Source organism: Rhipicephalus sanguineus, chromosome 1 (assembly GCF_013339695.2).
Source record: "Rhipicephalus sanguineus isolate Rsan-2018 chromosome 1, BIME_Rsan_1.4, whole genome shotgun sequence".
Taxonomy (NCBI): domain Eukaryota; kingdom Metazoa; phylum Arthropoda; class Arachnida; order Ixodida; family Ixodidae; genus Rhipicephalus; species Rhipicephalus sanguineus.
This window is the reverse complement of record NC_051176.1, coordinates 308,987,475-309,014,784: the sequence shown is the minus strand read 5'-3', so window position 1 is coordinate 309,014,784 and position 27,310 is coordinate 308,987,475. Positions and strand designations below refer to the sequence as shown.

At 50.2% G+C, this 27,310-nt stretch overlaps 1 protein-coding gene across 3 annotated transcripts in view; it reads left to right on the top strand.

The window, feature by feature from the left end:
* The window catches only part of LOC119379425 (WD repeat-containing protein 11), a 448,867-nt gene that overhangs the window by 384,798 nt on the left and 36,759 nt on the right, over positions 1–27,310 (top strand). For all 3 annotated transcript variants that reach the window (XM_037648735.2, XM_037648734.2, XM_037648736.2), the window contains 2 exons: positions 25,144–25,218; positions 25,283–25,421. In XM_037648735.2, coding sequence (XP_037504663.1) covers positions 25,144–25,218; positions 25,283–25,421 — 214 coding nt within the window. The remainder of the gene's footprint in view (positions 1–25,143; positions 25,219–25,282; positions 25,422–27,310) is intronic.

The following is a 27,310-nucleotide window of genomic DNA, read 5'->3' as shown; positions in this document are numbered from 1 at the left end:
TTGCAAAATTCTTGCTTTCGTTCGCAAAAGTAAGCAGGAAAATTACTTCAAGAAACACTGGACAAGCGTAACAACGTGTTTTTTGTTTTGTTGCTTAGAAGAGAGTTAACTATGTTGTATATCATTGCGGGACTTGTCGGACACGGTTCTTGACCACGTAAAAATTCTCTTCCTGAGGTAGTAAAAAAAGTTGTTCTACACACGAAACGACCGACAGACAGACAATGAACTTTATTTGATCCTGAGGAGCTTTCGCGGGAACCCCTATCGGGGACCTGCGGAAGATGCTGGCCACGGCCATGTCGGGGCTGGGACACCGTGATGTTGCGCCCTTTCTTTGGCACTCTTTCTTTTTTTTTTTTACAGTTTGGCTGTCATACCCCGCTGTCTTACAGAAATTGTATCCTCACGACAAGGATCTCGCCACGTCCTTTTCATGTAGTGTTCATTAAGGGTTACTGACACGAATATTTTCAGTTGTTGTTTTTTTGCGTCAAGTGAAAGGACACGCCCTCAGAAGCCGGGGAAAGGTAGCGCTAAGCGCGAGTGCGCCCTGAAAAAGTAATTACATTATGTTTTTAAAAGCTAGTTTTGGTTCCTACCGTACCCTGACATCACAACACGGTATGAGCTTCTCGTCACATGCTCGCACAATATATAGTGACGTTTCCACGGCTGCTTCGCACTGTGGCTACGTTGGTGACGCACAAGCGGCCATTTTGGAAGTTTTGATTACACACAAGTGGCCATCTCGGAAGTTTTGGTACCAAATGTCATCGCAACTAGCCAGACTGCTGTGTGAAGTCACCAGAATTCGTACTGTAGCCTGACGTCAAGCTAGTCTCGATGTCAGTAGGTGCGCCATGGAAAAATTGACTTTAATATCGAAATAAAATATCTTATAAGCATTTGCTGAGCTTCACACTTACTCAGAGCCGTCTCTGCATACAGGAGATTTGTATGGCAGAGTAAACTCACCCTCGAAAAAAGGTGTTAGTACCCCTTTAAATGTTTGGGATTTACAAGGTCGCTGTGGAGCACGAATTATATGTACGACAGGCCCATAGCCAGGGGTGGGCCCAGAGGGCCCGGGCCCCTCCCCCGAAATTTTGATGACACATGGTGTTTTATCGAAAATAAATCATGAAAATAGGTGTTTTTTTTTTTTTTTCAAATAGTCAAGGTTTTCAGCAAGTGCCCCCCCCCCCCCCCCCCCCCCGAAAGAAATTCCTGGCTACGGGCCTGATGTACGATGCCGGTTACGCTGCTGCGAACTGAGGGATTTCTCGTCTGAGCTACTAATACTACATAAACTGCAGCGATCACCGTGTTGAGCTGAGCTACCAGGCTAATTGTTAGACGAAACACGTCATAATTAAATATTATAATAAAAGGAAGCGAAAACAGCACAGGCGGCTAGTCGGGAATGTTAGTTCACGAGTGGTGTTTAGATGTTTCGCAGTTTACCGGACAGGGTCATAATTGACAGCTTATGTTTGTTCGCCAGTCTGGCCATATTCGATTGTCATTTGAATGCTATTATTGTAGCACTTGCCAATTTAGAACCTGTAACGTAACACAAACGATGTACCTTGAAGCGTCTGCAACTGCAGACACTCCGCGCTTGGTGATGCACGTGGCATGCTTATTCAGACAGCAGTTTCCTTTCTTCTGTAGTTGTTAGAACAACCAAAAACGACACAGTGGTTTCCCGTTGACCTTTCGCTGACTGACATCGCAGTAAAAGAGAAGAAAATCCGCAGGTAGACCTAAAACACGCAAAAATTGTTCGACAACACCAATCATCCAAGCAGCAGCCCGCACACTCCACGCCGTCGCGCACGAGCCAGAAGGGAGGAAATCGCTGGTTGCCAGACCAGTCCTCCTCGCCTGATGCAACGGTCTATAGGAGAGACCGTGACGAGGCTTTTGCTACATCGGGAGGTGTGGCAATAGTATTGAATAAGTCGATTCCTTGCCATCGTATTGTCCTCCAAACGCCCCTCGAGGTGGTTGCAGTCCGTGCAATTTTATTTTATTAGTTGGTTACAATTTGCTTTATTTATATAGCACCTAATTATCATCTGAGTAATTAGGAATTGAGTACAGCTGAGTACAGTCTCATCAACCAGCTTTTTTGGAGCCTTGCATTATCGTAGGTGATTTTAATGACCATAATATCTTATGGGGCTTGCGCTGTGACCCAAGAGGTCGACTTGTAGAAAATCTTCTGGTAACTTCGGATGTAGGCCTGTTCAACAAAAAGGAACCAACGTATTACAATATATCACACAAGTCCCCACGAAACACAAGAAAAGCTAGAAAACTTCTACTAAACATCTAGAAAGGAAACTCCAAAAGTATATTAGAAGTTTAGATGAGATGTTATTTAGACGTAAGCAGCTTGAAAACTTCCTGTAGCTGTGCTAACGCCACGTTATTAGAACTCTAGAAAACTGCTTGCAAGAATTCTAAAAAACTTCTTGCTAGATCTTTTTAAGAGCTTTTTTAGACATTTATTTTTCATGCAAACCAGCTTGTTGAGGAGCTTGCCCTAGTCAATTCGTTGCATCATGCCAGCCTTTTGCAATCACGTTTTAGCTGTTCACTGTCAAGCGTAATAGGTAAACGGATGCCTGCGTAATATGGCGTCACATTAATTTCTGGAGCTACTCTAGCGTGCAGAATTGATAATTTAAAAAAGGCACAAGTTCAGGGGAAGACGTAAGCTTAAGGAGATGACAAATTCTTTGACACGGGGTGTCGCTGGAGCCATTTCGACAAGCAGACTTGTCAATTCACAGCTTTGAAGGAGACAAGTTTGCTTGTCGAAGCGCTGACTCCAGTGACACACCTTGTCGAACAATTTCTCATCTCCTTAAGCTTACATCTTCCCTTGAACTTCTGCCTTTTTTTTCAATTATCAATTTTGCTGGCTACAGAAGCTCCAGAAATAAACCTGATGCCATATTCTGCAGGCATCCCTTTAACTATTACGCTTGACAGTGAACAGCTAAAAGTGATCGCAAAACACTGGCATGATACAACGAATTGACTAGCGTGTTGCTGGAGCCAACATTTTGACAAACTAACTTGTCTTCAAGTTCCAACCTTGAAGAAAAGTCCGCTTGTCGAAACGGCTCCGGCGACACCCTGTGTTCAAGAATTTTTTATCTCAGCAAAATTGGTGTTCTTCTGGCCAAAGTATTAGTTAGCCCTATTTATTCAGACATGACATTGCCTTAATTCATTGTTCTCAACACATCTAAGCATTTTGATGTCGGGCCATTTTCATTACTTGTGTTTTATGGAATGCGTTATACCACGCTTCCAAAAGTAAATGCGAAATTCCAACAAATGTTGTTATCATGCATAACCTTTATTGTAGCAATGCCAAACAATATGTTGGCCACTTGACATAGGCTGGAGCAATGGAATTGATGACTTTGTTCAAGAACCTGCACGCAAAAGGCACAGTAAAGTACGTGTCTCAATCAATCAGACATGTATCAGGAAAACAAAAATCTGAAGGCTGTCTTGGCAAACACACGAGCACAGCAGCAATACTTTGCTAAATCATCGAACATTTGTAAACGTCAATAGGAGCAGTTCAATGGCTTATTTTGTCTCAATGAGGTAAATTTAGATATGTTAAAGAATCTTGGGTAGGCAAAATTTAGAGTTCCTCTACAATGGTGTGTGTCAATAATATCGTGGTTTTGGGAATACCTGGAATTCTAATTTCAGCCTGCACACAAAAGGCACGATGAGCCAGGAACATGTTTCAGTCAAGCATGCACCTACACCAGCATAACCAAGAAACAAATAAAACGAAACAAGAAGCTAGTTTGGTTAAACAACAACAAACACCGTAGCACAGGGCGACATTGGTTTAGGGAAAAATTCGCCCTAGTTGGTAGCACATGCAAAGAATTTTTTCGCATAACCAACACAAGAACAAAAATGGAGACACAACATGTGCACTAACTTTCAGTAGAATGGTTTATTGCACACGGGGCAAACAGTTGCACAATGCCGGCGCACTCACACTGCACCAAGAAGCAATGCACCGAGATTTGTCTTTTTCCATTTCATTTTTAGATATACATAACACTCATAAACTCACAGACTACTGTACATTCCAGAAAGTCTGTTCTTTATCTGACAAGGACAGGGACAGAGTACTAACACAAGTGGTATGGATATTTGCGATTCTGGCAGCTTATAGTATTATCAATCTCGTTAGTTAAGCTCTCTTGTTTGATAAAACCTTTGAGTTCTGCTAGAAAGGTTCACGCCCACACGCTCTACAGGACAATGCAAGCCACCCATCATTGGCTTTATTTACAAGATTACAATGCTCTATTAGCCTATCATTCATGCAGCTGCTTGTTTACACGACATACTGCTTACTGCAGGAAAGAGGTATCTGAGAAGCGACAGTTTCTCCACATTCCACAAACCGCATTCTATGTGGTTTCTGGCAAGCAGTTGTCTTCTTCGATGCTTGGCTGCTAATTCTGCAAATCGATTTCAGCTTTCATGGAGCGGAAAAACTATTTGTACATTAGCAAGTGACATCAACCTTATTATGTAGTGCAAAATTTCGTGCAAGTGTGGCACAACAGCTATTCCTTTTTGAGCAACATCACTGTTGGAATGGCAGACTAGAGCAATGGAGCGGTACTTCCTAATCGGGACCTCTGCGACTAACACCTTTGTTTGAGTGACGTGTTGTGTGTGAATCTTTCCAATGTGCTATGTGTTCCGTTGAGTTGTTGCGCTATTCAAGTACAGAATAAAAAGGTTGGCATCATGTGCTAATGTGCAAGTAGTTTTTGTCAGCTCGATGCAAGCCGAAATCGATTTGCAGAATCAGCACTCAAGCACCAAAGACGACGACTGCCTGCAAGAAACGACATAGGACACAGTTTGTGGAATGCAGAGAAGCTGTCATTTATCAGATACCTCTTTCATGCGGTAAGCAGTATGCCGGGAAATGGGCCACTGCAGGAATGATAGGTTAAGAGAGCATTTTTAAAAGAGCCGAGCGAATGTTGGGTGAGTTAGTGTCTCGACATAGTAAATACCATCGTAAGTAGCGCAACTAGACAGGACAACAGTGTTCGTCTGTTCCTTTCTGTTGTCCTGCCTAGTTACATACTAGGTGCATACTAAGTACATACATACTAGGTACATAATAGGTACATACAATGGCATTTATAAGACAGCATTGTAATCTTGTAAACACGATGGCTGTCTGGCGTTACAGTGTAGAGCATGTGAGTGGGAACCTTTCTTTCAGAACACAAATGTTTTATGAGCTAATAGAGTTGAACTAACGAAGTTGATAATAGAAGCTGCAAAAATTGCAATAGGGGGTATCAATTTTGTTAGCACTCCTCGACTGTCCTTCTCGAATGAAGCACTGACTTTCTTGAACATGGAGTAGTTCGCGAGGTGATCAGTATGCCGCATATTTTGCTAAAATAAAGCGGAAGAAGACACATCTCTCTGCATGGCACCTTGGTTAAGCTTGAGGGCACCACCCCATTGTCTACAAGTGCCTCGTGTGCAATAAACCATTTTTTTTTAAGTTAGTGCACAGATTGTCCCTCTTTTTTCGGCTTTGTGTTGCTTATGTGCTAAAAATTTTTACCAAGTGTGTTGAGGTCACTTATGCATACAGAAAACAAGATACTTTAGAAATTTCAACCACAAATACACACAAGCACAACAGCAAAACCTAGTTAACAGTAGAAAACTTGTAACAGCCAAAGGAAAGTGCGCAGCTGAACAGTTGATATTGCCCACACAATGCGCTTAAATTTAGCTTTGTTTCAGAATCCCGGGTAAGCAAAATCAACGAGTTCCTCCACAACGGTGGCCATCACAATCGTGTCGTGGTTTCGGCAATGCTCAGAACTTTATTTTCATCCTGCACGCAAATGGCACAATGAAGTCAGCCAAGCATGTGCGTGCAAAAGCTTACCCTATGTCTTTCAAAAATTATGACAAATCGGAACATTTTTGAAGCATATGTTTTGACGGCTTCTGCATATCCTTCTAAGGCCTCACAGGAAAGTTACTTGAACACAGGCATGAGCTGGCGCTCTCGTATAATTCGTTCAGGTGACTTGCCGGCGGGTTCAGGTGACGCACTTTTACATTCATCGCCCTCAACACAGATTGTAGCCAGGCAGGCATTATCTACGCTTTCAGTAGTTGAGTTTCGTGCTGAAAGGTTACTTTCATTATTTTGCATCGAGGCGGTCTGGCGAAAAAGCGGCTCAACTGTAGCATGAAGTCGGCGATGTTTTTGCCGACGCGATAGGGAGCCGATAGCTTTCTTTTTTCTTTCCATGGCAGACCATTTCGCGCGGAAAGCTAAAAATAACACTTACGTCTGTTGGGTGTCTGGAAGACAATGAGGTCCTGGAGTTTTGACACCAAAATATATCAGGACGAACAAGAAGCACATTCCGAAAAGACGGAGAAAGTATATTCAACTTGAAACGCTTGAAACTATACTGCGCAGTTATCGTCGGCTGCTTCGGTGGAGAGGGAGCGAGAGCGCCAGAGCGGCGTCACGGGTGGCCAATGAGAGGGCACGACACGATGACGTAGAATGACGAAGTGTGTGGCGACCAATGGCGACCACGGGTGGCGACATGTCTCGATTATTGCCTTCGAGATGGCGGACGCACCCGCCATCTCGGAGGCCATGTCTTGCTTCTCGACGGCGGGAGCATGAGGCGAGGTTGTGGAGAGGAAAAGACTCTTTTCTTCCGCTCTCGCTAGGAGCGCGCCTCAGCAAGCATGGTCTGCGCGCGAACGAACTAACTGGAGATGACGCTCGAAGGGTCCGGGGGCACTCTCGGTCCCCATACTGCCCATACGTTGTATCACATTTTATTTCATCAATTAAGCGATGGTGATCGATGTTCGGCGAATGATTTTGTATCCTTCACGTGCATGGTGGGCTAAAAGATGGGAAAATTTGGTTTACCGATCTTCACATATGTCAAAATGGGGAGAAATATAAACGCGCTACCCTTTCTTTTTATTGCGCATGCGGTTCAGGCGACCAATATTTGCGATTACGAACGTATACGAGCGACCGAAGTTCATATGTGCGCATTTTAATGGCAAAAGCTCTAGAAAAAAAAAGGTTCACTAAACGTTTCAAAAAGACTTCTTGTAAAAAACGTTTTTTCAACGTCTTCTAAAAAATTTCTTGTGAAAAACGTTTATTCAACGTTGCATAATATACCTAGATGTCTGCATACATTTTTAGTCGTTTCAAGAAGTTTTTTAGAGGTTTTGTGTTTCGTGGGTCATACATCAGTTGGCCTAGCGATTGACTCTGCAGTCGTTTTTCCTTACCTGGAATGTCATCAGAAATCCTTTTGAAAGTGACCATTTTCGCATAACAGTGAACTTAAAGGAGCAACAAGGCTGACTCATGCTCCCCGAGGGATATTGGAACCAGCAGACTGGGAGCGTTTTAAAGAATCTACGTATTTGTCACGAGATTTTATCAGTGGTTTTAGCATAGATGCTGCCGTTACATATTTTACCGCTTTTATTTCAGAGGCAGCAGAAAAATTCATTCCACAATCAAGTGGTCATTCGTGCAAAATACGAGTTCCTTGGTGGAACAGTGACTGCAAACAGGCGCAAAGGAAACAAACTAAGGCATGGGGTATCCTGCGCAAACATCCGACAGCAGAAAATCTTGTTCAGTATAAGCAGATAAAATCTCAGGGAAGGCGTACACGATGACAGGCAAGGCGGGCAAGCTGGCAGAAGTTCCTTTCAGGCATAAATTCGTACACTCAAGAAGCAAAAGTATGGACACGGTGTTAGAATAGGTTAGGTGTACCGACGTTCCGCCTCCGCCGCGCAGCCTCCTCGCCGAAAATGGGGACGCGCTTCGCGTTTTTTTCCGACAGGCTGCGCTGGGTGTATCGAGGCTTCAGGTCAGCCCCTTCAACGGGGGCCGCGTCACTTACAAAGCTGCATTTGCGACAACTCTTCAACTGCTGCCCGTTCCTTTTTTATCAGGGTAACCGCACATATCAATCTGATTTGAAAGTAAATGCACAACTTCAAGAAATTCAGTGGCGGTAGCCAACAGATGGAAATACATAGAAAATATAGCTTATGCGAACAGCGTTAATGAGTTTACAAATGAACACAAATTTCAAAAATATTTTAGCTCGTGCACAAATAAGGCCACCGTGGCAAATTGGTTGAGGCCGCCGCGACAAACTGGGTTAATAATAACATCTGGTGTTTTACATCCCAAAACCACGACATGATTATGAGAGACGCCGTAGTGGAGGGCTCCGGAAATTTCGACCATCTGGTGTTCTTTAACGTGCACTGACATCGCACAGGCCTCTACCATTTCGCCTCTACCGAAATGCGACCGCCGCGACAACGGAACACCGTGCCCGCGACAACGGAACACCGTGCCCGCGACCTTCGGGTCAGCAGCCGAGCACCTTTGCCACTGGTGCACCGTGGCGGACCCGAACTTGGTTAGTCAAAAAGAAAAATGCATTCCCTGAAAAAGAAAGCGGGGGTGAGGGAGGTGGACGTCTCTCTATAGGATGCTTGTAAGAAGAAAGCAACACATCTGACAATGGTAGGTTAGAAATTCCTTTCATGGGTTGTCGTTGTGCATGCACCATATCGCATGGATTCAAGCAGCCGCCCACGGTATTAGTTGTTCAGCCGCCTTTGCAACGTTTACACGTGCTGGCTGGCGCGTGGTAGTGAAGGTTAACGTCCGTTTACCGACCAATCCATCATGAATCACCATGTGCCATTCTGATTCTGCCTCTCGTTATTCGTCACAGACATGCTGTTTGTTGCAGTAGCAGTAGTTGAACTTTGTGCCCTGCTCTGGGTGCACAAACGTGAAATGGTCGTGCCCGTTTCCTTTTCAGCGTCCTAACCATTTGCTTTCCAGTTTCTTCTTTCGGGAATGACAGGAATTGAGAGTGACACCATATTCCGTGACGTCAATGTCTGCCCCCTTTAAAACTAACACGCCAAACCAGACGAGGCCCCATTCGTGCACATATGTTCGCCAGTCGAAACGCCTGCCGCCTAAATGCTAGCCTATTTGAAATAGCTTATCCTTGTTCATCGTGTCCTTATTTACACAACTTATATTGTCCAGATGGGCAAGAAGTGCTCTTTGCCGCGATGCATCTCGGGCTACAAATCGTGCACGGAGCAAATTTGCTTTTTCGCTGCTCCGAAGGATAGTGACCGCTTGAAAATGTGGCCACTGCTATTCCACGGAAAAATCGCGAGTTGCAAACAACAAATTTTGTTTGTGAAAAACATTTTGATCCGCGATTTCTCACCAAATCATGGGAAGCGCTATTTAAAAGGAAACGTTCTTGTGAGGAAACATTCTTTCGTATCATAAATTTAGCCGCACCATACAATACTCGAGCTAAAGCAGCTTTTTCAGGCAAAAATATGTAAAATTCGTAGATCGTGCCAATACTGTGACAAAATTCTTCGCGTACCATAACGTATATATCTTTTGCAGTCTATTTATTTTGAATATGTCAAAGAGCGGCTTCATAGTCATCGGCCACAAGCTGTCGCCCACTTCATTGCGTTCTCTTTCAATCCTGTATTTTCCGACGTGGGAGAGGCGCGTGACCTGCTAGTGCACGCCCCGAAAGACCTAAGTAGAGTTAATTATTTTATTCCATTGCATCAAAGCATCCGTCTTCTCGCAAATGTTTACGGAATTTGCAAATAAGCGGTTCGTAGTAAAAGATTCTGAAGGCTCACTTGATCTCATATGCGAAATGCCCCTTAACATGACACCTGCTCTTTATATGATGCTGACTGCAAATACATTAACTAATCTTTCGAGAGCAAATGAAGGGTGAATTCAACATGCGTCACGCAACTGCAGATTTACATTTGTAGACAAATGCGGGCACGATCGCCTAAGCCACGGTGTTGCCGAGGCCGAAGGTGGTTTATGAGCTTCACGCCGCATGCCGAATCGTCATGCATAGAACACTACTAAGTCTTTATATCTAACTTATGTATATGATATTACAATACCACACAATCCTCACAGGGCCTTGCGATATTGCTAAACACGCTAAAACGCCGAATGTTAGAAGCGTCAGGTTTGTACTGGGTATAGCCAGGTGGACCGTCCCGCGCGCGCCTCCTTTCGGCAAGAAAGGAAAAGAGGTCCCCGATTTCTCCTCATTCCAATGCGCCGTCGCTCCACCTAAACTATTCTAACACCGTGAGTATGGAATAGTCTGAGTAGGCTAAATGGGCAGCAATCCCAACCATTGCCTCTTGTGAATCACGCGGGAAATACCATGCGAGACCAGGCAAACACTCCGGGAGAGCATTTCGAACATATTTCTAGCTCCATGCACTATTCACAGTCGTTACAGAAATGCAAAGAGAGAGAAGAAAGCAAAACACTGGATCGTAAATGTCACCAGAATGAAGCCTATACAGTAGTCTCTCAGTAAACGGAATTCTGTTAAACGGAACTGCTGCTTAAATGGAACAACTGAATCTGATATGATTGGATTCGTACATGAATTCTGCACCCCTGTTCATCTCTCAGTAAACGGAACTCCTGTTAAATGGAACACATTTTCCTGGTCCCTTTAGCTTCCGTTTAACGAGAGTCTACGTAATCGTCCTTTTTGCACTGCTGAGCTGCACTAACTTCATGTTACAGTTCTGCATTGGGACCTGACAGAATTGTATATGATATATATGATTAAACACCTACACCCAGACATGCAAATGACACTTCTAGCAATTTATAACAATATCTGGACTCACGTGGAACAAAGCCATAAGAGTTCCTCTTTTAAAGACCCCTCCTTTGTAATAAGCTATCACCCTATACGAGTTGCCTTTGCAAGGTGTTTGAAAAAATGATAAACCGCCGCCTTTTGTATCATCTTGAATCTATAAACAACATTCTTGACCCGTATCAGTGCGGATTTAGAGAGGGCCGGTCAACAACTGACCACCTCGTGTGTGTAGAGGCCTACATTCGTAACGCATTTGTCCATAAACTGTACTTTCTGTCTGTGTTTCTAGATATTCAAAAAGCATACGACACGACGTGGCGCTATGGGATTCTCCGTGATTTGTCCAGAATGGGCGTCAGCGGGGACATGTCTAACAATTGAGAGCTACCTATCCAACATATGTATAACGTTAAGTGCAGTACTGAAGTGACGAGGACGGGACAGGGAGTGACACACACACAAGCGCTAACTTTCAACAATGATTTATTGTGAGCCGGATCACTACATAAATACATGAAAATTGCGGACATTAGGCATGCGCAAATGTGGAGGATCTAGAAATGACAATTCTTTTCTGGATAATGATAATGAAGGTACGCTGATACAATCTTGGCCTAACTCGTGTATGGTAGCTGATTCAACTATCAACCGCGTGGTTTCATCCTTGTGCATGCATACGACAGAGCACTCATGAAAAACAGGCGAACACCCCACGTGCTGCAATGTGTGGATAACAATTGTGGTGGTGATACGTTAACGAAGGGTGGTGATACGTTAACGTATCACCACCCTTCTTTACATTGTTTTTGTGTTCTTTAAGCCTCTCGTTGAGGCACCGCCCCGTCTGCCCCACGTAGAATTTCCCACACGAAAGGGGGAGCTTGTACACAACCCCTTCTTTGCACATGTGGCGAGTTCTGCTTTGTGAGCAGTTGGGTTGCTGAGCCTGCACAACTTTCCCAGCTTGTTTGGAACCGTAAAAGCGACGCCAATGTTTGCTCGAGCGCCCACTTTTTTTAAATTGTGGGAAATCTTGTGAAGGTATGTCCCGTTCTCGTCACTTCAGTACTGCACTTAAAGGGACCGACAACTGCCCAGAATATGAAATGAGTTGACTCCACTGATGTAAGGATTGTCCGTCGCACTGACTCAAACCAAGCCTGTTTTTTTCGTGAGAGATGGATTTATATTTTTATTTCTTAATTGAAAGTCGCGAAAAATGACCTGTGGCGCCCCTGGTGGCAAAAACATTAATGATCCGATGAAGACGGCCACGTGACCGTTGATTGCTGTACGCGGTCGACGATTTTTTTGTTAGTATTGAAATATTGTTCGTTTCTTTATATTAAAAGGTATTATTCCATAATAATGTACATATAGGCCTGCGTTAGTAGTATGCATTAAAGTGGCGCTGCCTTCGCGTGACGTAATGATCCCATGCTCGTCAGCGCGCCTTGAGCAACTTTTCAGCGTGCTCATGCAAACGTGCACACAGTTTCCAGGTCGCTAAGATTTTGGAGCGACATAGTTTTGCTACCTCTTCGCCTCAGAAATCACGCGCGCTGCTACTCGGTGCAGCCGTGCATATGCACAGTTACGTTTTCGATTACTTGGCATGGCTCGTGTATCGAGAGAGTAACAACGCCTGGACAAGCCATCCATGACACAGGTGCAGGCAACCTTGGGCGCAGACGCACACAACGCTGTACAAATACCGGGAAGGTGTATAAAGCCACACATCTCATTGTAACAGCTTGCTATTTTCAAAAATGGTTGGAAAGCTCAAAATAAAGGTGGTTAAGCATAGTTACAGTAACTCCTGCGAAAGCAGAACAACGACAGCTTTCACAAGGGCTAGCGGCATTGCTATCAATTCTCCATGTTGCTTGAGCAAGCCTCCATGCATGTTTGGAGCCTTTCAGATCGAAAAATACTGCTTTTAAAATAACTACGTGCTTTTCGGATAAACCACTGCAGCTATAAACGCTACAAGAGGTGAGCTTCCTCTCGCGCTGTAAAAAACTGGGTCGAGAAAAATCAGTTGTCGGTCCCTTTAACGTTATACGTATAAATATGTCACACCAACAAGGCTAAAGATCCACCATTGCTACCTATCCAACCGTACATTCCATGTCCGAACTTGTCTTTCAAGAGCATTTATTCAGGAAACGGGTACCGCAGGGTGGCGTACTTAGCTGTACCCTTTTTATTGTAAAAATGACCTCTCTTCAATCATCAATTCCAAGAAATATGTTTTATTCCGTGTATGTTGATGACGTGCAAGTAGGATTCCGATCATGCAATCTGAAAGTTTGCGAGCAGCAGATACAACTTAGCCTAAACAATATATCAAAACGGGCAAATGAGAACAGGTTCAGGCTAAACCCACAGAAAAGTTGAATACAGTAGAACCTCGTTGATACGTTTCCGAAAAAAACGCGGAAAATAAACGTATGATCCGGGAAAACGTACGATCCGAATCCAGTAAAAATTGAGGCTGACAAGCCCATATTGAGGTGCAAGGGCAAAAAAACATTTATTTCTCAAAAAACATGGAGGGACTCTTCGATTTTCGAACTCCTGGCATCTCGCTGGCCGCCAGAGGTCAGCCAGCTAGTTCCGATCCTGACCGAAAATAACGTCGTGGTCACGTGTATTGAAATCCCGAGACAACCCGAATATTGCAAAATCGAACTCTGAGACAACCAGCGTAAACGTAAAGAAACGCTACTGCCATGTCAGCAGACGAAACTTTGCGCCGCATGAGCGTCGGTTCTTTCTGCATTGTCGCTTGGAAATATGGGGCTAGGTTTGCCGAAGAGCAGAAGTGATATTCGCGAACATACGCATTTGGGATACGATCACGTACAGTGGTCAACTCTCATGTCTATAACGCCGGAGCGTCGTGCTCGGAACAGCATGAGCGACATCTACAGCTTCAAACGGGCCACATCAGAGCATGCGCAGTGTCACTGATGCGCTCGCCATGTAATTTCCGTCCTTGTTATCGCCGCTATGCCACCATATCGCCGCGGCCGCGACAACTGATTTCGCCGTCAGAAGCGCTGTCAACCGTATGGCGCCTAAAAAAAGAGAGAGTGCAATCACCGGATCGGCGTGTTTTATACTGCGCACTTATTCTCGGTTCGCAGTATCATATCATACCGACAATGCGCCGGACAATGGATAAACTTATAAGTGGACGCAAATCTGCTGCTGGGACAATGTGACCGCGAACGGCAAATCAACACGCAGCATAGCTTTCATCGCGCGCTGACAACGGTTCGCTTCGCTTCGTTTCCTTTTTTTCTCTCTTTTTTCTTTTTTGTTTTTGGGATAAACTGTTGACAGCGCTTCCAAAGGCCAAAGCAGTTGTTGCATTCGCGGTGATAACCAACGATGGAAAATGCAAGGTAGGCGCATCAGTGGGACTGCGCATGCTCAGAGGTGCCCCGTTTTCAACTGTAGATGTCGCTCGTGCAGTTCGGAGCACGACGCTCCGTCGTTATAGATATGAGAGTTGACCACTGTACGTTCGAAAGATCACGCGTGACTCGCCCCGTCCGTGAAGAAAACTGCCGCCCCTCTAAAGGCTTAACAAGCTCAACTCTTCGCAGTGCACGTAACAATCGCGGTACAACACGATATGCGATATCTCGCGAGAGTGATAAGCGTCCCCGAAAGCGACAGCTGTTCGCGGCTATCGCATACTACGTCGCACACTCGCGCTGATCAGTTTGCGTTCTGTCTTAACTTGAGACATGCGCTGGTATGTTCGCCGCCACTAGTAATCGCACCATCCCGCACGGCGAAACGGGCTTTAAAAGATAACGCCCGGCGTAATGGCAACCGAAGGTGAAGTCCCCAAGCGCCCGCACTGCGATCTGTCGAGTCCTCACAAAGATGGCGGCGAGCGCACATCGTCTCGTTTTTGGCGTCTGATAACCAGAAACCTCCTAGATATCTTCCAGAACAAATCTTTTCTGTCAGCTTCTGACGACCCGCTGGTAGGCAGAACTGCCCAGCCAGAGAAATACGAACGCCGACTAGAATTGCGCCGGGCGGAGCAACCCAAAAACGATTGCGCTCCGGGAGAAAAGTGTGCGGGAAATTATCGGCCATATTGACTAGGCACAATGGCGGCGTTGCTGTGGTTACGGGATAAACGTTGGGCAACGTTTATAGATCTGTAAACGTTGGTTACGGGTCGCGGCGTGTTGTGCAGCGGTGGCGATCATGGTGGCGATGCGGCAGCGGCATGTGTGTTTCCGCGGCAAGCCGTTCGACGGCCCGCGTCGCCGCGTGGGTGACAGAGAGCGGCGATCGAGCAATTCGGAAGAGACGCGGAGGGGACAATTGAGCAAATCAGAGAAAGCACGGAGGGGGGAAAGGCACTGCGGAGAAGCTGCCGTCGCTGAGAGGACCTTTTTTTGCACACCTGAATGAGAGTTTCTGAGTTGTGGAGATAGGTTTGCGAGACGCTTACCCTACGAGGCGACCGGCAAGGGACGCGACGTTCTCCACTGCCGCAGCGAACAAAGACGCTACGGCCGGGTTCGTCGATTCTCCGGCACGGCGCAGAAAAGGCACTCGAGGCAGGAGGTCAACAAACAACACGGGTTTATTAACCCAAGATGCAGCACAGTACGACAGTCACGGGCTTGCAGGCCGTAAAGGGAACTCCGCAAGACCGATCGAGTACGCTTGCCAGCGGTGCTACGACTATCACACAAAGGGCAGCAGTCGAGCACACGAACGAGAAGCCGCCTGCTCGAGCAGCGCGTCAACCTCTCGTGCTAGCCTGAGAGCATCTGCCGCCACGAGCGAATCGTCGGGCGCATCTTAGCTCGTAGGAGAGCAGGATGTCACCAGCGGCCCAATGGGGAATGGCGCTGCGTTGTGACGTAGGCCGCGCAGCGCGGCAGCGTAGCGTGCCCGGACATGCCAGCGCGGGACGGAGCCGACGCTTGGCTCGCCCAGACAAAGAGGCGCCCTGGCCGCCATCTTGGCGATTGCCGGTGCCTAAGTGCGCCCGGGCTACGCGGCCGGCCCGCGCGCGGCAGCTGGGGAACGAGGCGCCAGGTAGGAGGACGCTCTCGATCCCCACATTCCCCCCTCCTAAAGACCGAGGCCAGCCTGTGAAAGAGGCTGTCCGAGGCCAAGTGGCAAGGTCAGCTCAGCCGCAAGGGGGCTGGCCAACGGGGCAAAGTCCAACAGGGGGGTGTCGTCTTCCTGAAGGTACAAGTCCAAAAGTCGGCCATGGCCACACAAAAGTTCCACCAAAAGTTCCACCACAAGGGGAGAGCCCACCGCCGGGAAGAAGGTCCACAGCCCAGGAGGAACGGGGGCAAGACTGCACAAGGACGGGCAGCCAGCCCGCTTGAAGTTCGCCGGACTGGAGAGGTTGGCAGCCGGGAACGTACGAGGCGTGGCTGCCAGTTGCGTGCGGCAGCCCACTGCCGGAAGTCGCTGGGACGGGGGCCACACAGGAACAGCAGGCGGGAACAGCAGGCAGCCAGGAACGGAGGCCGGAGCGACCACGCTCGGGCCTGGGCCAAAGCTTGAGTGGGCGGAATAGCCGCCGAGGGTGGCTACCGAAGCTGCCAGGTGGGTAAGGCAGGGTGGAGGTGACTGCAGGGCAGAAGGTGGGTACCAGGTCACAGCTGGAGGGACCAGAGAACAGCAGGCCACAGGCGCAGCGACAGGCTGGGCGGCCCAGTAGAGCCAGGCGCAGGGAGATGACAGGGCGACGCAGGAGTGGACAAAAATGTCCCCGGCATAGCCGGCTTGCTAAAAAGGGTGCCTGCCTGACAGTGCTGCCCAACAAAGGGGGCGCTTGCCAGGTTATGGCTTGGACAACACGTCAGAGGGTATTTTCGGCCAAGAGGGCCTTCTACCACTTCCCGACGTGTGCCGCCGCACCTTAGCGGTTATTCTCCATTCACTGTCATGGTATGGAATAAAGTCCAGCTACCTGTCAGTGGGAGAAAGGTTGCTTAAGTGCGTTTCCGCAGATTGTACCGATGGCGTGGCTTGGAGCCAGCCTTCTCACGGTTTTCCTGCGGTTCCGTGACCGCCTCCCCCCCTCCCAAGTCGTTGCTGCGGGCAACGAAAGGTTTGAGGTCGGAGACGTTAACTGGACCGCCGACTTGTCTCCCTTGGGACACTTTGGTCTGCACTCGGTATGGGCCCAACCACTTGGCCGACAGGGAGGCAGAGATGCCTTTGGCAGCGTCACTCAAGACGTGATTGCGCCTGAGGACGAGGTCGCCGACATCGTAGTGCACTTCCCGATGCGACCGGTCGTATTGAGCCTTCTGTCCAGCTCGCGCTTTTGCCAGGTTGGAACGCGCCAGGTCGAGGGCTGCGTCCATCCGTGAGCGCAGTTCCGCCGCGTAGCCAGACGGGCCGGCTTTTGTGGCGGACGCCGCGCTGCCGCCCCGCAGAACACGGTCCATGGGGTTGGCAGCTCTCTCCCGAAGTTGAGGAAAGCGGGCGTGTACCCGGTTGAACGGTTCACCGTGGACCGCAAGGAGAAGCCTATCTCGTTAAGACAGGCATCCCAATCCCTGTGTTGCTGCGCAAAGGCTGTCAGCAAGGGTTTGAGGTTTCGGTTTATCCGCTCAGTCGGGTTGGCCTGTGGGTGATACGTGGTTGTTTTGCGGTGCTTAATGCCAAAGGCAGCACACGCATCCACAAACACCTTGGCCGTGAAGTAGGACGCATTGTCCGTGATCAACTCCGCCGGAAAGCCAAAGCGGCCGGGTAAAGACCTCGATCAACTTGTCCCAGATTGCGCGTGCCGTTAGCTTCCGAAGGGGAAACAGCTCGACCCACTTCGTGAAGTGATCTGTGACAGCCAGGAGAAAAACATGGCCTCTCCGGCTTCTTGGGAAAGGTCCCATAATGTCACAGGCCGCGACTTGCCAGGGTTGTTGGCTGTCGATCGGCTGCATGAGCCCGGGGGGCTTGCCACCACGAGGCTTCACACATTGGCACACGCGGCATGAGCGGGCGTAGTGAAGGGCATCACGCTTCATGCCAGGCCAGGTAGCAGAGCGGCACAACTTTTGAAAAGTCTTAAGGCCACTCGCATGTCCGGCCAACCGCGAGTCGTGGAAATAGCCGAGGGTGGCTTTCCTTAGACTGCGGGGTATCACCACCTTGAAAGACTCCTGGGGAGCTTCTTCAGATGGGACATAGCGCAGGAGAACGCCATCAGCATCAAGCAGATACGAATCCAACGTGCCCGCAGCAATACCAGTCTGCGTCCGGCACTCGGCGCCGACAGCAATACCAGCTGTCCGTTTGCGCCCGGCGGCTTGACCGCCACGCTCCTCTTGGGAGCTCAGCTCTTTGAGCCCGTCAACAATTTGCTGACAAAACGGATCGTCCTGCTGTGCCTTAAGTAGGACCTCTCTGCTGAAGACGATACCGGCGGACGTTACAGGGTCTACCAGGTATGCGTCCTCACCCGAGGCGGTCGACTCGAAAGTCACTGCGCCGTCGGGGTTCGCGCCTTTCGACCCATTGGAGCCAGGGGCCCCTGAGTCTACTCGGTGCGAGTGCTCTTGGGAGTGGCGGACACAAGTGTCAGACGCCAGAACGGGGGCACGCGACAAGGCGTCGGCCACGACGTTCGAGCTCCCTTTCCGGTAGCGCACAACAAAGTTGTACCGCTGCAAGGTCAACGCCCAGCGCGCGAGGCGGCCCGAGGGCTCGCGCAAGCGCTTAAGCCAGGTGAGTGCCATGTGGTCCGTCTCCACCACGAATGGCACACCGTCGACGTAGCAGTCGAACTTCCGGAGAGCAAAGACTATAGCGAGACATTCCCGTTCAGTCACGCTGTAGTTGCGCTCGGCGGCGTTAAGTGACCGGCTCGCAAAGGCGACTGGCCGGAGGACGCCGTCGTGCTCCTGAAGCAGTACCGCTCCGAGACCCAGGTCGCTCGCGTCCGCTTGGACAACGAACTCCCTGTTGAGGTCGGGCAGCTTCAGATCGGCTGTGGCCACTAGAGCTTGAGATAGAGCCTTGAAGGCACGCTCTTGCTCTGGCCCCCAGCTCCATCGTGCCGACTTTTTCAACAGTGCGGTCAAGGGCGCTTGGAGGTCCGCGCAATTTGGGATGAACTGTCGGTAGTAGTTCACCATGCCCAAAAAGCGCCTCAGGCCCTGAATGTTCGCCGGCGTCGGGTACTCCACAATGGCTCGTACCTTCTCCTCGCACGGCAGAAGGCGACCGCTCTCGATGGTAAAGCCCAATAGTGAAATGCGAGTCTCAGCTATTTGAGCTTTCTTCGGGTTCAAGGTCAACCCGGCGGCACGCAACCTCTCGAGGACATCCTCCAAGTGGCGGAGGTGCTCCTCGAACGTTCGAGGGAAGATGACGATGTCGTCGAGGTACGCCATGGCGTGTTGCCATTTAGCGTCCCCGAGAACGCGGTCTATCAGTCTCTGGAACGTAGCTGCAGCTCCAGAACAGCCAAACGGCATGCGGGTAAACAAACCTCTGTGGGAGGTGAACGCAGTTTTCTCCGCGTCAGCCGGCTCCATCTGAACCTGCAGGTAACCGCGGCTAGCATCCAAGGTGCTGAAGTAGCAAGCACCGCCTAGCGCAGCCACGATCGAGTCAACGTTAGGCATAGGATAAGCATCCTTCCTCGTGACCTCGTTCAGCCGGCGGTAGTCCACACAGAGCCGGTGAGAGCCGTCTCTTTTGGGGACCATTACCACCGGTGAACCCCAGGGACTGTTTGAGCGTTGGACAACCCCGGTCTCAATCATCTCATCCAATGCCTGGTCAATTGCTTTCCTCTTTGCCGCACTGACGGGGCGAGGATTGCATTTCCACGGTTGTGCGTCGCCTGTGTCAATCCGGTGCCTCACCAGAGAGGTGCAACCCGGGCGTTCCGTGAACATGTCACTGAAACGTGTCAACAGCGACGACAGGCGTGCCTTCTCATGTGTCGACAAGCTGTCCGGCAAAGGCGGCAGCGAGCGATCCGAGCTGCTGCTTACCGGGGTGGTCACCGGCGTAGCCGAGACCTCGTCCACCACGGTAGCGCTATGCTCGAGAGAAAGCGGTAGGCACGGACCGTTTGCCGCCGCGCCGACCAAAGGGCCAGTCTTGGCGCCGGAGTGAGAGACGCGGGCCGAGGGGGCCACGCTTTGTCTCCTCTCCTCCTGCTCTCTCGTGGCGTCCGGCGACTTACGGGCAGCCGAGACCACGGGAGGTGTAATGGCCGTAGGGCGCCGGAAGGGCCGTCCCTGTAGCCTCCGCTCGCGACGTCTATCACGATACCCGTGTGCGCGAGAAAGTCGCGACCCAGAATCACGGGCAAGGAAAGACCCGGGAGATGCACGAAGCGCTGTCGGCGCGCGCGATTCTCCCAGCGCACGACCAACCGCGCAGCGCCGCACGAGGTGGCGGTACCGCTGGCGAGATGGAAGGCAGTGTCGCAAGCTCGAATGCGGACAGAGCGGTCGCGCAAATGAGCCATAACCTCTTCGCCGAACAGCGAGATCGAAGCCCGGCTATCCAGCAACGCCGCAAACTCTCGACCAGCGATCGTAAGGGCGATGAACGGCGCCGGCGTGGCTGGAAAGTCATGTCCAGCGCGACACGCCATCGGTGCCAGAGGTTGGGTTACACCCCCATGCTCTCGTACTGCTGTAGCCGCCGGCGAGGGGGAGCTCACCGACGGCTCACCCCGTTTCCCGACGGGCGAGCAGGCCCTTGCATCGGGTGGGGCGCGTTGCATGATCGCGCGGTGTGGCCACGTTCATGACAACGGTAGCAGACGACACCATTTCCCCCATAAGTGAGGGATCTTGGCGACCCTTGAGAGCTAGGAGGCCTCCGTTCGCCAGCCGCAGGGGGGGCTCCGCGATCGGATCTCCCCTCGTGCATTGGGACACGGGAGTTCCGTTCTCGTTCGCCCTGCTGTGCAAAGGGGCACGCCCGGGCGTACGAGTACGGGTCGAGCGCGCGGTCCGAAACGTCCGGCGCGTCTCGTTGCTCTCTCACGGCCGAGGCCACCTCGTGTTTAGGGGGATTACGGGGTGACGAGTCACCACCAGCCCACGCACAACGAGGCTCGAGAGAAGCGGACGGCGGTGGCGGCGGGCGGTAGGCTCTCGCCGCCAGTATGTCGCCCTGAATACGCTTCGCATCGGAGGCCAGCTCGTTCAGGTTACGATAACGGGCGCTCCGAAGGTAAGCGGCGAAGGTTGGATGAGCCTGGCGAATGGCTCGCTCTACCTTCTCAGCGTCTGATGCCGTAGGGTCGGCAAGGAGGTAGAGTTCCTGCAAAGCCCGGACGTACTCTAGAAGAGATTCGTCGGGATGCTGTGTTCGGAGCTCTAGCTCGCGACGCATGCGGCGCTCGTAGTCAGGAGGAAGGAATTCGCTACGGAAGAGCGCCCTAAACTCCTCCATCGAACGAGCTTGGTGGCCGACAAGTCGGTGCCACCGCGCCGCTTGGGCTGTCAGCGATACGGGCAATACACTACCAAGCATAACGCTGTCGCTCAGCCCCATCGCCCGCTGATAGCAGTGCAGTGCCTCGAGGTACTCTGTGGCACTCATGCGGTCCGAATAACCGCTGTACTCGGGCAGAGGTACCCTTAAGCTACTCGGTACGCTTGGCTGAGGGGACTCGGGGTCTCCCTTTAAAGCACAAGGCTGCGAGCGCACCGCTTCCAGCAGAACGTTTAGGAGCTGCGCCGCAGTTGCGTGCAGCGGTGATTGCTCCGAGGCGGGCGCGGCCGTAAAACGTGCGCGCGCCTGTTCCCCAACATGCGCGTCCGACCGAAAAGGGCCAGTACACGGCATGGAGGAGGGTAGGGTTTGCGCTCCGACTGGTGCTTGAGGCCTCACGCGACTGGCAAACGGGTCGACAGCGGAGCACGGTGGCCCACGTCCGTCGAAAACGTCGCCTACGCGAGTCTGAGGCATGCAAGCGTCGGGAAACGCGGCGACGTTGTCGGCCAAGCGAGCTGGCTCGCGCACGACGTTGTCAACCCTTTGCGCTCCTGACCAAGATGGGTCAGTGAGAGCGTGCATGCCGACACCTAAGTGGCCTAGGTAGGAAGGCTCGGGTGCGGCGGTTTGGGCCGTCAACTGCGCTGCTGACAAGGAAAGGCCAGCGAGCGGAGACTGCGCCGGGGACGGGCCCGTAAGTGCGTGAGTCTCGAACAGCTGATACAGCCCGTTACTGGCTTGGCTAGGACTGTGGTCCTCGTTCGAGCGGCTCGCATCACTGTAGGGGGCCCCGAAAAAGGGATCTCTCCCGGTGAACGAAAGCAGAGGGTCGCCGAGAGGGCCGTACCCCGTGCTGTCGCAGCCGTCCGCCTCGAACGAGATCAAGTCCGTCGCCACAGGATCTTTCTCCGACACGGCGCAGAAACCACGCACGAGGCAGGGTAACAGCAACAACGGGTTTATTAACCCAAGATGCAGCACAGTACGACACTCACAGGCTTGCAGGCCGTAAGGGGAACTCCGCAAGACCGAACGAGTACGCTTGCCAGCGGCGCTAGGACTACCACACAAAGGGCAGCGGTCGAGCACACGAACGAGAAGCCGCCTGCTAGAGCAGCGCGTCAACCTCTCATGCTAGCCTGAGAGCATCTGCCGCCACGAGCGAATCGTCGGGCGCATCTTAGCTCGTAGGAGAGGAGGATGTCACCAGCGGCCCAATGGGGAATGGCGCTGCGTTGTGACGTAGGCCCGCGCAGCGCGCCAGCGTAGCGTGCCCGGACATGCCAGCGCGGGACGGAGCCGACGCTTGGCTCGCCCAGACAAAGAGGCGCCCTGGCCGCCATCTTGGCGATTGCCGGTGCCTATGTGCGCCCGGGCTACGCGGCCGGCACGCGCGCGGCAGCTGGGGAACGAGGCGCCAGGCAGGGGGACGCTCTCGATCCCCACAGAGTAGAAAACGTATCATACGACCCTAGTTTTCCGCGGTGCTGAACGTTGCTGCCGAATAATCGTATTTTCTGGGAACGTATTAACCGGAACATATTACACACAGCTGTATTGGGAATTATTTTTAATTTTCGCGATTTCGAGCGTAGGAGCCGTGAAATCGTATCAAGCGGGAACGTATCAACGAGGTTCTACTAGTCCTTTTTACAAGGAAAAGGGTCTTGGTCTCAGATCCAGTTATTGAACTTCATTGACAATGCTTAGCGTTGTATCTAGAGCAAACATTTTTAGGTGGTGTACTTGACTCTAAGCTGACCTTTATCCACCACATAAAATCCGGCGCGCGATGTCTGAAAGCAGAAACGTAGCCACGTGTGCGGCGGTGTCTTTGGAGGGGATCCGCAGACGGCTCATACCTTTGTAGGTGTTGTGCTCTTATTGCAAAACTTCCGTTGAAGCCATATATCAGCAGCGGATCCAGAAGGAGGGGGGTGCGGTAGGAGCGATACCCCCCCACCCAAAGCCTGCAGTCCCCGCCCCCTCCCTTCAGTGCCTGTCGTCCACCTCCTTTGTCAGCCTCCCTTCATCTTAACACAGCGCACACACACGAACACGGAAGAATAAGGAAACGACGACACGAGCGCTGTGTGTGTGCAAGGCTAGAAGTGCATCTTGGCACATCCGGCAGGGAGTATGCCCGGCTGAAGTAAGCATGCTGTTCGATTCTATCTTCTGAGTGGTATCAACGGGCAAGATTGTACAGAGATTCCTCAGCGCTCGTGTCGTCGTTTCCTTATTCTTCTGTGTTCGTGTGTGTGCGCTGTGTTAAGATGAAGTTTTACCAACTTGCCCAATTATCCACCTTACTCAGCCTCCCTGCCGAGTTTGCCTCCTTTGTCAGGTTGCTTGGCCAACCACTACCCACAAGGGGTAAAGAGAATCTTGTCCCCGCTCTCTACCTCTCTCCTCATCGCTCCACCCTTTCCTGCTTCCCTATGCATATTTCCAACGAAGGCTTCTTGAGGGGTATTCAGACGAGGGAGAAATGCTCGGGGGATAAAGGCGGAGCCTAGTGACGTCAGCTCGCGAGGAGAAGTCTCCACAAATGCCCCCCCCCCCCCACTCACACGGACGAGGCAAACGGAGGGGGAGACCAGTGTTACTAGACTACTCTGGTGGCTTGCACCACCCGTTTGACGAGCTGCTGACGACGAGCTGCAGACGACCATGCAGCAGCAGACTGTACACCCGCTGCCGCTCTCTGCAGGAGCAAGTGCAACAATGTGGCCAAACAAGAGCCCGAAATTTCGCTATATCCCCCACCGTCGGGGGATTGTTTGTTCTTTCGGGGAAAAGGTCCCCGTATCCCCCGAGAAGGCGCTGGGGGTTACGCCCACTCGCTAATCCGTGACATCGCGGTCACGTGATCCACAATCCCCCCGTCTCCCCCGAGCATTTCTCTCCCGTCTGAATACCCCTTTAGGCGCCGCCGTAATCGCCTCTGGACTGTTGTAAATCTGTGTCACCCCCTAAAATGCACTGCGTAGGCGGTGGCGTCAGCCTTTGTACCCCCCCCCCCTCAAAGGTAATCACCTGGATCTGCCCCTGAGCAATACATAGATAGGTCTTACTGCAGCAGCTGCGTTTCCTGAAGGAGTGAGCTGCTAGCCTACGTTCGTATAAAATTCCTATTTCTTGTTATCGGATTCATTATCTCGCCCTCGTGGTCGAACTGTGACTCTTTTTTTGCTAATGTGCGATGGTTTTCGAAGTTGCGCGTTCGTGTCGAGCAAATGGCTTGGCTGGGCAACATGATAGCATCGGTGTCGCACTGCTCTGCATGGGCAACGCGCGAGGTTTTGATGACAAGCCGCAGCAGCACAATAAGTGGAATTGCACAGTGCGTTCAACCTGCATTCGTTTCGTTTTTACACGTGACACTCTGGCAAGGCATCTAATTGTGATTGCTGCACCCCAGGCTCAACAAAATTGGTTTTTTCACGCAAGAAAAAAAAGTTTTTTCAGGTTGCCGTATTGGTCGAGCATTCTTGTGGCATTTTCAATGTAAAATGAAGCCTTCGGTAACTATGCCTTGTATAAAAGGTCGAATTTCAGTTTAACAAAATTTCGATAAAATGAAGTAAAGTGCCGCTTTTACCAACTTCACTATATTGAGATTTAACTGTACTCTGTACTATTCACATGGGATTAAGTTATTTTTATTTTCTAACGTGCATATTACAGAGTGACATAAGCTGGTGTTTACATTAGTGACACTCAGTTAAAGATAACTTACCTCTAATGAAATAGATTCTTCGAGAAGTGTACTACAGAACTTTTGATTGCCATTAAGTGTGTCCAATGCCATATTCTTTTGCAGTGCACTCTCAGTGATGCCACCAACTGCGAGGTTATTAGCAAGTGGGCCGAGCATCTGATCCAGCTGAACCAGAAGGTAAAAACAGTAAATGGAAGTGCCCTTTCCATTTGTCAACACGGCGTCCATAATTTTGAAACAGGGCAAAGCAGTCCTGGTGTTGCTAAGTGTTGGCCAGTACGCTCGTTGTCTCCAGACTCTCCATGCTGCACGAATGGTGGAAAGAGCTGCCCTCTTCCTTGATGCCTGCTTAGAGCATGGCGCACTGCCACAGGAATACTGTATCCTTTCTTTTTTGTTTGCCTGTACTTTCATGATTGTTGCACTGATAAAAATGCCATGACTAAATTGTTTTGAACGACGCAGACAAGTGTACAGGGTCATCCACTCTTCGGGCGAACACGGTTCATGACCCTGTACATAAACCAGATTAGAGCTCCTTGGCCAGTACATCATAAAATGCCCACGATAGTAGGCAGCTCATGTTCATCCGGTATTGACCTACTTGATGACGCAGTTCGATAGAAGCACCAGGAGTACCTGCAATCAGCTACAATAATAGTTGTAGCACCTCGTTTTTTTTAACTGTTCTTTATGCATTTAGAACAATTTCAAACATTTAAACATAATGCAACAATTTGATATACCGATTGAATACACACTCCCAGCTTAACTGATAGATAAGGGGTCAATAGCTGATATTGCTTTGTCTGCAAACCAGCACTGCGTAGTGGTGGTGTCTCAAACAGGTTATAATAGCTAATACTATCACTGTTGCAACGAACACTATAAGTACCTCCAAACACTGCTCTACAGAGTCGATGAAAGAAAAGCAAAAGCTTAAGTCATGTTGGAAACCACTTAGCCATGCAGCGGTGCTATTTTGTGTCGCTCTTCATGCTCAAGCATATTTTTAATTGCCACTGCCCCTTTGTAGTAGCAATTTCAACAAAGTAACATCGCTGGAATGGAACAATCCATAAGGTCTGTCAAGACCATTTCTTTAAAGAAAGCTTCATAATTTCTGTTGTGGCTAGCAGCGCGACAGACACAGACAGAGGCATACAAAACGGACACAACACGGCACGACTATCAACTGATGTTTATTGGTTGAGCCACTCATCTATAACGTGCACAAACATGACCAAACCCAGCTTTAGGGCAAACACAACAGATTATCAATCATACAGAAAGGTAAAATCTGCAGCTAACATGGGAAGGGCTGACAAAGCCGATAATCAAGGAAAACTCGGATACTAATATATTAATCAATACAGCAGATAGTTATTCGTCATTCCGTGCATTTTGAGTCGCGCATCGCCGTGAGCGTGTGCACGGGGGCGGGGGGGGGGGGGGGGGAGCCTAGAGTCACTCTAAAGGAGCCGGCTGCGCCCCAGTCACCTATGAAAAGGGGGGCGCAAAGTCTGCCCCATACATTGACTGAATAGGGAGGGGGGAGGGGGCGCCGCGATGAACCTTCGCCCCCCCCCTCCCCCCTCTCCCCCCCTGAAGGGGAACCCTGCGCACACCTATGCGAATCGCTATCAGGGGGTCGGTAACTAAGAAGGGTGGCAGATCGGGCTAGTTGGTGGTCCTGATCAGAAGCGTAATAGCGCGGAAGCAACACAAAGGACAAGAGGGGACGCAGACAAGCGCAAACTTTCAATTAAACTTTATTGTGAAACGAGAGGTGTATAAATGCAGGCACCAGCGAAAGCATATCCAGCTTTTGTGGACACATAGAGTTACATAAAGGTAGCATATACAGTAACTCTATGGGTACAAACGGCCAGCGCCCCTGGCGGCCGCGGCGCGAAGCTAGCGCGTTTTTAATGGAACTAGCGAGTTTTTCCCGAAAAGTTAAGAGTAGAGGGTGAATGTTGAAAACCGCAGACCACAGAGCAACAGAGCGCTTCTAGGAACCTAAACGCACGAGAAGACTGCAGCGATCATGTTGCAGCATAGAGGAAAAGTTGAACGCTGACATCTTGGAACGTTGTCATTATTGCCATCACATATCAATCCTAAACAAGCATTTGCACAATTAAAAACGTGCGTATATTGTTTTGTGTTTATTTTGAATATTTTACGAAAGAATACGAGACTATTTATGCAATTTACTGTGCGCGGAAAGGAGCGTTTGCAGGCTGGTTTACTAGATGGCGCCACC